Source organism: Oryzias latipes, chromosome 6 (assembly GCF_053564925.1).
Source record: "Oryzias latipes strain Hd-rR chromosome 6, Olatipes_Hd-rR_3.1".
NCBI classification, from domain to species: Eukaryota; Metazoa; Chordata; class Actinopteri; order Beloniformes; family Adrianichthyidae; genus Oryzias; species Oryzias latipes.
In genome coordinates this window covers 1,732,368-1,744,874 of record NC_136242.1, presented here as the reverse complement: position 1 = coordinate 1,744,874, position 12,507 = coordinate 1,732,368, and the positions used below count along the sequence as shown (strand labels likewise).

Genomic DNA, 12,507 nt, shown 5'->3' with positions numbered 1-12,507 from the left:
AAGGATCAGTTAACAGACACTGACACTCACACACATTAAAACTGCAATTCTGCAAATAGTTTAGCAGAAACTATGTCCCTCTTAAATTGTTGAGGGTGTTCAGACGTGGATATCTCCAGTCGTCTGGCAGATGAAGGTAAACAACGCTACTGACGTGTCTTAGCAGAGCTACACTATGTTACCAAAAGTGTTGTTCACCCATCCATATGATCAGAATCAGGTGTCCTAACCACTTGGTCCGGCCAAAGGTGTAAAAAATTGAGCACTCAGGCAGATTGTTTTTACAAACATTTGTGAAAGAATAGGCCGCTCTCAGGAGCTCAGTGAATAAATCAAAACCATCACCAAAAAAACTCAGCAGGGGCTACAGATTTTGAGAGTCTTTAGGAAGAACAATCTCAACCTGCTGCTGACCTTCTATTGCTCATGCGTTGAGAGCCTGCTGACATACTGCATCACTGTATGGTTGGTAGCTGCACCATTACAGACATGGAGAGGCGGCAGAGAGTTGTTGAGATGGCTCAGAAGATCACTGGACGCCCTCTCCCAAAATAGGCAGTTATATCTCTCTGTCTCCACAGAGCAAAAAAGATCATCCGGACATCCTGGCTCTGATCTACATCAAACAGATTCACAAATAGCTTCTTTCTAAAGGCAATAAGAATGTCAAACTCCCAGGTGTCCTGATCACACTTTGTTTAAAATATTTGTTGCTGGTGAGTTCTCGTTGAGTACATTTCAAAGTATATCTGTATGTATGTGTAGATGTATTTTTACATTTGCTTATAACTGTATTCCATTCACCCATTCTCAAAACCCAGTGAATCCCTTATGGGGTTACAGTGTTGCTGGAGCTTAACCCAGCTACTCTTGGGTAAAGGCTGGGTACTCCCTGAACAGGTCACCAGTCTGTTGCAGGGCCACACACTCATAATAAGAGCTAGGGGCAATTTAGAAACACCAATTAACCTATGAAGCATGATTTTGGACTGTGGAAGAAAACTCGACTGTCTAAAGAAAACCAACACATGCACGGGGAGAACATCCAAATGCAACACAGAAGGGACCTTCTAAGGGTTTGAACCATGAACTTCTCCCTGTGAGGCAAGAATCCCAACCACTGCACTGCTGTGCTGCTCCTTGTGATGTACACTCACCAGCCACTTTATTAGCTACACCTTGCTAGTACTGGGTTAGACTCTGTTTCTCAGAGAATTTGGTCCATATTGAAATGATAGCATCCCGCAGTTGATACAGTTTTGTCAACTGCACATCCATTATTTCAATCTCCCGTTCCACCACATCCCAAAAGAGATCTATTGGGTTAAGATCTGGTGACTGTGGAGGTCTTTTGAGTCCAGTGAACTCATTGTCATGTTCAAAAAACCAGTCTGAGATGATTCCAGCTTGATGACATGGCGCCTTATCCTGCTGGAAGTAGCCATCAGAAGATGGTACACTGTGGTCAGAAAGAGATGGACATGGTCCGCAACAACACTTAGGCAGGCTGTGGCGTTGAAACCATCGTCATTTGGTACTAAGGGGTCTAAATGGTGCCAAGAAAATATCCGCACACCGTCACACCACCACCACCAACCTGAACAGTTGATACAAGGCAGGATGGATTCATGCTTTCATGCTGTTGACCCCAAATTCTGACCCTACCATCCGAATGAGGCAGCAGAAATGGAGACTCATCAGACCAGACAATATTTTTCCAATTTTTTATTGTCCAGTTTTGGTGAGTCTGTGTGAATTGGAGCCTCAGTTTCCTGTTCTTAGCTGACAGGAGTGGTACCCAGTGTTGTCTTCTGCTGCTATAGTCCACCTGCCTCAAGGTTAGACGTGTTGTGCATTCAGAGATTCTCTACTGCAGACCTCAGTTGTAATGAGTGGTTATTTGTGTTACTATTTCCTTTCTATAAGATTTTATCTACCCATCTGGCACCAACAACCAAAGTCCCAAACTTCAAAGTCCCTTAAATCTCCTTTCTTCCCCTTACTGATGCTCGGTTTGAACTGCAGCAGACCGTCTTGACCATGTCTAAATGCATAAAAGCATTGAATTGCTGCCATGCGATTGTCTGAATAGAAATTTGTCCTAACGTCCAGTATAACAGGTGTGTCTAATAAAGTGGCCAGTGAGTGTATTGATTTAATTTCAGGATTTCATATTTCTTTTTTTCTTCTGCTTTTTACACTGCTATTGGAATGGTTATAATGTAATTTACCTTTGAGTTAAATGACCACTAAGGCTTTTGCCTCACTTACATTGTACATGTAGTAGGAGGCCATCAAGTCAAGGAGACTGAAAAACAGCTTCTATTCAAAGGCAATACTTATGTTAATTTGGAATGTGACAAGCATACCTCAAGTGCAACATGGGTGGGTGGAAATGTATGTATCACTGAGATTAGCGCCTTTTTTATTGCTGTTTTTTACTGTTACCTGGAAATGTTACTAATGCACTGACCAGACGTAGTTTGGCTATACAGTGATAAATGACATAAAAGAACAGCCATTCAGTCAGGATGATTCTTGGTTTCATGTTTGTCCCTGTGAGTGAAACTATAAGAAGAGATCTACATTCTCACGGTTCATCAACCCCTGTCTTTTTGGTTGATGCAACACATCTTTATGGAAGTGTGTGACGGCCCACCTCCTCGTCCTTCTCCAGCTCCAGGCCCATGTCCCTTAGCTTCTCCTCGAACTCCTCCCTCCTGAATACTTTGTAGTCCTCCTGGGTGTTAAGCGTTTCTACCGGAGAGCCAGTTTCCACATCCACCCCTGTCGATGGCTCCGAGGTGGAAGAGTCTCTGCCCCGGTCAGCCTGGAAGAGGCGTGGGGGTTTACTCTGAGGCCCTCTTAGGCTGCGGTTGATGGCATTGTCCGTGAGTCGATGCACTGACTGTCGGGCGGAGCGGCCCCCGCCTGGCTTCTTCAGCGGATAAGTGAGGATGTAGTCGACGCGTCGCTGACCGTCGTTGAAGAAGAGGCCACGTTGGCAGCGGGTGTTTTCTTCTGGGGTCAGAGCCTTCAGCAGCTAAGGATGGAGAGGGGAAGATGGAAGATGAAACATACGTCTGCACCCGCAGCATCACTGTCATTTAATGCCACATAACAAAACATGAGGAGAAACATCCTCACAGACAGGAGAATGGAAAAGCATCAATATCTGTCATGTTTGTGTTCTGCCTCCAAGCAGCCAGACTTTCTAATGATCTTTTTGTAAGGTCTGTAACAATTCTGCTCTGTCCCTGTACAGTTCAAAAGTGAGTGGGAATGAATCTCCCAAATGAAAAAGGGCATTTATATCACAGTGGGACACACAATTATACTATGTAGACAAAGAATGGGACACTGCCACGCACCCTTCTGCCCAAACTAGTGCTTGATTTTAGGAAGACAATTATTTTCAGTGCAAAAACCCCCAACACACTCTCTGGACTTTTCATTTCTTTTTCTAAATTTATTTAACCATTGAAAAAATCCCATTGAGATCCACTGATCTCTTTTTCATGGGAGTCCTGGTAAAGAGGCAAAAGTTACACACCCAAGACATTTCATAAAATGAAAATACATTTACACATATAAATAAAAATTAAATATAACAAATTAATGAACTAATTATTTAATTACAGACAGCTACAGTTAGAGATTTCATTTAGATGTCCTGGATTATAACATCAAACTGTGGCAAAGTTTTGAGCTTTGAAAGTTGACTTGTTTTTTGCAGAAAGTTCCAGTCCTTAGGTGCCCTATCAAACCACTTTATTGAATACAGTTGTGAAAAAGCAGATGTTTGCACACATGTGCTGAGTCCGTTATTGGTTTGCGTTATCATGTCAAATCTGTGAAACCACAGAGTTTCAAATGTTTCTATAGGAAGTAAGGGTGAAACAATTAATAAACTTAATAAATTTCTGTTCCTATGATCCAATCTATGGAAGCATTTCAGTAGCATAATTAAAAATAAAAAACAAAATCAGAAATGCTTTTTCATTTTCAAAATGAAACTGCCTTTGTTGACTCAAAATTAATCACTATTTATCATCGCCCCGCCTCCCTCCTGGAAATGCTAACTGGAATTGAATTATGCAACACTTTTCGCAGGGTGGATGTGAAAACGAAAATGCAATCCCCTCTTTGCATTTTTGCTTTATTTATGTCACAGCGGTGTTGAAGAAGAAAATGAAAAAGCCTTTTAGAGGATTGACTTTTAATTTTAATTTTGAGTCATTTGATGCAGTTACATTTTGAAAATGAAAAAGCATTTCTATTAATCCATTTTAATTGTCAAATTAGACATTTCTAAATGGATTTTGCTACAAATTTACTAAAAAACTTTTTGAAAATGAAATGTCAAATACCATTTCTTTATCATTTTAATTAAGTGACAGAATAAGCAGTGTGGAGGAAGGAAACGAAAAAGCGGTTAAGCAAATTGCTTGTTCATTTTAATTTTGAGTGAAAAAACGCAGCTGCATTTTGAAAATGAAAAAGCATTTCTGGTTTTGACTTTTATTTTTAATTATGCTACAGAATCGCTTCCATACCAACCAGATCGATCTGTCTGAGGCAATATGTTAATCAAATCGACCTGAACTATTATAAAATTATTTTAAATGAAATAAATCAATTAAAATCATTTAAGGAAAATATAATTTGGATTGAGACATGGTACATTTATTTTACTATAACATAAAAACGACCAAGTGCATCACAGCAGACAACACACATGTGATGTGAGCTAAAACTGTCCATCATTCCAGTCCAATGTGGGGAAACACTTTGAATTTAGCAAAGTCATGTGACCACACATAAATACAAGAAATCTGAAAACTTGAACTGAACTTTTCATTTCCACATATTTCTTTCTGAGTCACACTGGTTGAAGTTTTGGCGAAAAATGTCCTGGATCCATTTCAGGTCAGTGAATCAGATTGTTCAAATGAACCAAACTCGATTATGAATCATATCAGCAACCACAAACTATGATATTAATCAAATCATTGTTAAAACGGATCAATACACCCCTATTATAAAGGATTCTGAGAAAAGAGTCTGAGATGAAGACAGTCACTGAGGAAAACGAGGTGGAGCATGCTCAGCACAACGAAGATACAGACATGTTCTTGTAGTACAAATGCAATGACATTTACATGGATGCCCCCCATTCCCACACACACAGCGCTCCAATAAACCTGGAACACCCTTTAAAACAGAAAAGCTTTGAAAAAGTTTCCAAAAAAATCAATAAATGCATAAATGTTGCTTCAAAGGATAGCTTTGCAGCTCCCTATCAGTTACATCTCCACCCTGAATGTGAAGTCAAGTGTTGGTTTGCAACCCCCCCACTACCACTACCTTAAGCCACCCACTAACACACACATAGGTCCCACCACTGCCCAGTTCTGGCTGCTGCCTTTGGAAAAAGGTGTTGCAGCTTTAAGAGAAGTCTGGCTCCATAACTTGGTTCCATCCATCACAGGAGGACGTCCTCAGACATCCCAGCCTTCTCTGCAGCTAACACACCGAAGGACTGTCTCTCTGCAAACTAAGAAGGTCAGGACTTTCAGCATAATCACTTACAAGTAATATACTAAATATTTGTATACTTTAACCTCTTTAAATCTGAGCTGATATTTGAGCTAACCCTCTACATACGTAGTCAAAGGGCCCCAGTTAAGCAGAATTAACTACTATGGTGATTTAGCCCAAAATGTAATTGCCATGCATGTGGAAGCCATGTCTTAGTTAAACATTTATACATGACACGTTGAAGCACATGGCAGTGTACTTTTCTGTTTGTCTCATTGCTGTCCTTTGAGTGTTTTACAGAGTGGTTCAGACACTTCACTCTATGAAGGAATGACAGCAGAGGTAATGTGGTGTCCAAGTCAGTCAACAATGCTTTCAAAGCGCCAATAGAACATCTTGTTTTACTTTTTACAAAACTATTAGGACATAAACTTATCCTTATGTTTTCTTAAGGGACTCCAGATCAGCAGAGCTCCCCTGTATGGATGAAGGTCAGAGCTGGATTTTACATGTGTGTTTAAAATTCTGAGTTAATGCCTTCATTAAAAAAAAAAACAACTCAAATGCAGCATTGTTGGAAGGGTCTTTTCTCAGAATAAATTGTTTTCCTGCACAGTCTTGCTCTTCTTCCCCACCTTCTTTTGCAGCCAAGTTCTATATTGAAGTGATAAGCTCCTTGTTTACTGTCTTCATCCTCTCTCATTAGTAACCAGCCCCCCTCTGAAAAAGAACTCTGAGTGTAAAAACAGTCTCGCACTGTAAATCTCTCAAAGCCTTCAAGTACGTGCACGTGCACAGCAGTAGTGTTGCTGCTGTCACAGTGAGTCGGACTCTGCAGGAAAAATGTGAAGCTCAGACATATCGCAGGTTTGGTCTGCAGCCTTAAAGCTCCAAACCAGGACAAGGAAAGCCATAGCAAACGCTGAAGCAGCTATCAGTGGGTTAGAAGCTTCTCCAATTTATTCTTCCTGCAGAGAAACACAATGTTTTTCTTTTGGAAGTACTGTTTCTAATGATTTATTCAGAATAAATAAAAACATAGGCATTTTTTGTATGGAAAATGATTAAAGATTCTGTTGTGAATCACTTCTGTGTAAATAAAGTTGTAGTAAAGTGTCTCAGAGTCACAGTTCTCCAATTCAAAGCTAGGAATGACAGCAGAGGTAATGTGGTGTCCAAGTCAGTCAACAATGCTTTCAAAGCGCCAATAGAACATCTTGTTTTACTTTTTACAAAACTATTAGGACATAAACTTATCCTTATGTTTTCTTAAGGGACTCCAGATCAGCAGAGCTCCCCTGTATGGATGAAGGTCAGAGCTGGATTTTACATGTGTGTTTGTAGTAAAGTGTCTCAGAGTCACAGTTCTCCAATTCAAAGCTAGGCGTTATGTTCAAAACCTTTGCCCACCAAGATCCTGAATTCAGATGTTGGATTCGGAAAAAGCTGTTCTTTCGGTCTAAATGCCCAAATCGGATCAAAGCCTTAAACCAAGTGTTCAGGCTTTGCTCTGTCAGAGGAGCAGAGTTGTAGAAGCAACAACTCCAAAAATATCTCCGACTTTGAGGAGAATTCTATTGGTGAAGGGTTATTTGTTCACCGCCCGGGTCTACACAGGAGTTTCATTCAGCCAGGGGGTGTCACTCCCACTCACCAGTGAAAATGAGCATGAGGTCAATGTCTAACACAGTATTAGCCAAGTGTTGCTAGTTTAAGCGTTAGTAACAACTGCCCTTACGGGTGGATACAGCTGTCTGTGGGGGGAAATTGAGCAAATCTGTGCAAGGCTTAAAGGTTGCCCCCAAGAAAGGTTAAGATCGTGGACCACCAGGTAAGCCAGCAAGCCGATAATGTTCATGCACATTTTTTTTTCTTTGTCTACCCGTTGCAGCAATCTGAACATAAAAAGTAAAATAAAAAACTGTTTTTTGTGTCTTTTTATCAAAAAACAAATAAACAAAATAAATGTGGCTGTTAAAAATGAGAAAATTTTACGAATCACGTGCACACCCTGTGCCCAAACTGTGCATGCATGCATCTTCTAAATGACTGGTGAAAGGACACTGTAGAACAAAATCCCATCATTAAGACGCCAAAAATCCCATGGACTTCTATAGAGAAATAAACAGCTGTTACTAATTCTATTTGTCTGAATAACCATTCTTGCTCTGAAACCTTTGGTTAACATGTTCTTGATAATCCTCTTTTTTTCTTGGTGTTTTTTATGATGTCTCAATCAAAGTATGTCCACTTAAATTGAAACATTCAATTGACAGATTTGTAGGAGTATGTTCTTCCAAAAGCTCTCTCCTGATTGGTGAAAGTAGTTGTCACAGAAATGGTTACTCAGATCGACTTGGACCAATATCTGACCACATCTGGCTCCAACATGGCAGCGTCCATATCGGCAAAAACATTTGACTGAATTGACTTCATTTGGTTAGAACAACGTTGCAGAAATCAGGTGAAGTACTAGTGTTGTGTAAAAGGTGGGAGAATTGGTTGAGTTTGCAGGAAGGGGTTTAATTGCAAAATTCTGAAGGACCCCTGTCTGCCTGCCTCACCCTGATTTAGCTTTGTGGACTTTCAAATGAGCTAATAAACCTGCTGCATTTGGATCCAGCCGTCTGCCTGTTCTTGTGAAACTACGTCAGCTAAAGAAGTTAATCTCTTCCTCAAGGGATGCTGACCAAAATAATCCATCCCGTCCTGGTTTGGATCTGCAACCACACACAACAGGGACATACTGCAGACAACTATCAGGTCTGCAGAGACGATTGGTTCTGACCATCCCTCCATTCAGAACCTGTGTCGGTCCAGGGTTAGGAAGCGGGACGTTAAATCTCCACAGACCCTTCACACTACGGTCAGAACCTGCTTAGACTCCTCCCTCCACGCCGGTGTTTCAGGGCTCTGTACATCACAAAGAGAGCTCCTTCCCTGAGCTGTCGCTCTGATGAACTCTGAACACTCTCCAGAGAATTTTCTAACAGTTTGAAATGTGTTATATGTATTTATTTCCTCCTATTTTTATTTTTTACACCTTTACACTTTATATTTGCTCATGAGAACGTACACACACTCATACACACATACATACATACATTCATTCATACATACATACATACACACACACCCACACACACACACACACACACACAGATACACATACACATACACATACACATACACATACATACATACAACTGTTTTGCAGAAATCTTTCTTTTTGCAAATGGAAAAAATTCTAAAACTGAACAAACTTTTAGATGTTGACATGCTGAGACTTGAACAAAAAGACTGCTTTTGGGACTGTTTTCTTCCAGCTAATTGTTTCTATCCTTATCTTTGACCCCCCTGGTTGTGCTTTTTCTCTTTATAAATAAATCTACATGTGGATTCAGATGCTGTTGTCCTGCCTGATCATCATTTTGTAGAGTTTAAAGTTGTAAATGATAATTTGTGGTTTCTGAAACTTCGGAGGGGGGGGGGGTCGTGGCAGCTGTTTTGCCGGCTGATACACTTCCAAGAAATTCTGGTGGGACATAAATAGTGTGTGAATTATGACCGGAGTTATGACCTCAACGTGTTACTTTATGAAGTCTACTTTTAATGTCTGGCTGCAGTTCTGAGAGAAGATTTTTCCAAGTCAACCTTCAGTGTCTGCACTCACATGGAGAAGGATTGTTACAAACGGTAATATTTGTTCCTAGTAAATTTCTGTTTAATGAAGCAAAGATCATCTGTCTAACATACAGGCAGAAGAAAAAATAAATAAACCAAGAGTTTTCAAACTTTGACTAAACTGAAGTAAGAAGAAGATGTCGTTGACAAAAGCCTGGAACACAGAGGGGGCGTTACAGAGACCAAAGGGCACGAGCAGATACTCATATTGTCCTAAGGAGGTTGAAAAGGCGGTCTTCCACTCATCCCCTGCTTGAATGCGGATGAGGTTGTAGGCACTCCGCAAATCCAGCTTCGTAAAGAAGCGGGCTGTGTGGAGCTGCTCCAGAGCTGCAGGAACCAGAGACAGGGGATGTCCGGACTTAACAGTCACATCAATAACCCTTGTGCCATCCTATGGGGTCAAGATGACCATTCACAGAAGAAAAAAAAAAAAGATGACCATTGACGTGTTCTCCCTACCACGACAAAGGTGGATAAAGGTGGAAAGATTTCATGTAATCCATGGACACCAGTGAAGATCTCAAATCATTGAAGAAAAAAGGTTCAGAGCACTGTCTAGTGGGTCTAGATGACCCAACTCCCAATGTTAAAGGGCCTAGGGTAGCACAAGGGTTAAGGCTGCGGTAGTCGATACACGGCCTCAGGCCACCATCTTTCTTCTTAACAAAGAAAAAGCCAGCTGAGGCTGGGGACGTAGATGGTTGGATGAAGCCCTTTGCTAACTCCTTTTGGAAGTAGGCCTGCATGGCCTCAGACTCAGGTTGAGAAAGCGGGAACTCCCGTCCTCTGAGCTGTGTGGCACGCTGCATGTTGAAGGCCTCTGGCAGGTCCCTGAATTGAACCGGCAACCCCTCCGTCTCTCCTGTCGCGCTTATCTCTGCGAGGGTGGTGGCTGCAATCGGCCTCAATGGAGCACAGCTTTCAGATCTTCTTGAGGTATGAAATCACTGTCATCAGCAAAGAGCGGAGGTGAATATGAGTTTGTGAACAGACTAGTTTATGGTTGAATCTTGCCTCTCCAGCCAAGGCAGACCGAGGATGACGGGACATCAAGGGGACTCGATGGCGAAGAGGCGGAGAGACTCGTGATGGTGATCCAATGAGACAACTGCGATGTCCTGAGTCAGGAACCGGATCTGGCCCAACCCCAGGGGCCTTCCGTCTAGAGCGATGACCACCACCCGGGCGTCGCAGGTAAGCAAAGCAACATCGTGAAAATAAGCAAAAGCCAGGTCCATTAAATTCCCCGCTGCCCAGAGTCAATCATAGCCTTTGTTTCCAAAATGCAGTTTTTTAAAGCATAGGGAAATCGGCCAAGATGGTGGATGGTTTGATGGTGAGGGCGATGAGTTGATCCGAGGATAATCCTCTTCCCACTGCGACTCTGCGGTGAGTCTCTCACGGTAAGCCGTCACCAGTGAGCTGATTGTCCAGTCTGGAATCGCAGTGAATAGGTGGCCTGCTTGATGCCGTTGTATTGTTAAACACCTTGTGTAACTGATGCGTGAGTGCAGCATATGAGTGGAAGGGTAACAATCCTCCAGTCCAGAGTGCAGCTATCAACTCTCACGCTTCTCTGGTCAGGAGGGGGCACACCAGTGACACTTTGGCATCCTCCGTGGGATAGAGGGTTGACATTCATTTACACTCAAGCATATGAGTTGTGGTAAACACAGGATGTGTCCAAAGTGTTCATTCATTTTTTATGTTTCATTCACTATGTTTACTCATTTTAATAATCGCTTTACTTTAAAGACCCACTTTTTGGGGTATTCTTACCATGTTGTTGTATTTTTCTCATGATGGCGGACATTTATACAGAGAAAATCAAGATTAAAACTGTGTTTATGAGTTTTCTGTAATGAAATCCTTGTAAATTGGGATGAGATGAAAGAATGCTATTTGAAACAGCCTGACGGGTGCTACAAGCAGCGAGCCACGAGCTCCTGCTCCGCTTCATTCTGATCATCCACAAATAGATCCATGTAGATCTTTGTTTCCCTCATCTGAGCTGAAATCAGGCTCTAAACCGTACAGATGGATAGCTCCAATATTACCATTCATCATGAAAACAGTCGGTAAATATAATCAACAAAGTTTTGTCTTCACTGATAAATCTGTCTCACAGTGAGTACATGGCTGTGAAAATGGACATGGAAAATGTAGGTTTTCTGTCTGTCAAGCAAACGTCAGCCATCATTTTAGAAACTAGATCAAGTCATTTGACAAAAGTCATCAAATTCATGAATCATGATGGCCTTCAAACTCAAGATCGTTATGAAAAAGACGGACCTGAATCAGGGTGTTTTGCTTTGAAAATCTCTCTGTTACACAAATAAATCTTTAATTACATTTCTAAGGTCTCTTCCTATTGAAAAAATAAAGCTTCTCAAACTGCGAATGCTCGTCTCTGGAAGTCATATAGGTCTTCCTGTGTCTTCTCTCAGAATATTAAGAGTGCCAGTGCACAGAGTAAACACACCTTCCTCCCACTTCAGGCAGGACAAACCCAGCTGAAAGCTTTGAATAAAAAAATGGAAGTCTGTGAGAAAAACAACCAAGCAGCCGGAACATATGATTAGATGTTTACATGAAACCTAACATCCCTCATGTCATCTGCAGTATATCTGCCATAAAGAGCTGAAACTGAAGTAAAAATACACTTCATCTAAAGTTCAGATTTACGTTCAGACGTTTCAGAGAAGCATAAACATGCTGTTCTGGAAAACCTGAAAAGCTGGTACTGGAGTGGAGTGATGAATGGAGTGATGACAGGAAAATCCAGACAGGAGAAGATGAAAGTATTTGTTTTTGAAAATCTATCCAGAAATATTTATCAAGAGAACAGCAGATTTGATCTTCCATAAAAAGGCAGTCACAGGTTCAGCAACATCTGAGCAGGAAAAATGCTCTTGTTAAGATGAACAGAAGAGAACAAAGATGGAAAACGAAGGAAAACTTTGGGAGTTCTGGATGAACTCTGATAAGGTCCACAGTAAAACCCACCTTGAACTTTCCATGGAAGATAACATCCCTCAGGAAGTGTGGAGTTTGTTGCTCAGAGGCTGCCGGCATGTGCTCTCCTGACTCTGCTGCTTCTGTCATGGTGAAGAATGAAGAGGAACGTTTCCACTGACCAGTGTTCTCTCTGCATGCTCCTGTTATGAGGCGGTGTGAACGAGCGTCCCTCCTCCCGCTGCGACTTCTCTGAGTGTGGTGGGGAGACCGTGCTGAGTTGGGAGACTGCAGCCGTGTTACTTGAGAAGTCGTCTCTAAGCC

The 12,507-nt window shown here is 41.6% G+C and overlaps 1 protein-coding gene across 1 annotated transcript in view; it reads right to left on the bottom strand.

Moving 5' to 3' along the window:
• Positions 1–12,507, bottom strand: part of LOC101160706 (anoctamin-1) — a 79,465-nt gene extending 66,958 nt beyond the window's left edge. Inside the window, exons 1-2 of the mRNA XM_011492340.3 lie at positions 12,235–12,507; positions 2,660–3,043 (exon numbers count right to left, since the gene is read on the bottom strand). Of these exons, the coding sequence (XP_011490642.1) occupies positions 2,660–3,043; positions 12,235–12,333 (483 nt within the window). The 5' untranslated portion in view covers positions 12,334–12,507. The remainder of the gene's footprint in view (positions 1–2,659; positions 3,044–12,234) is intronic.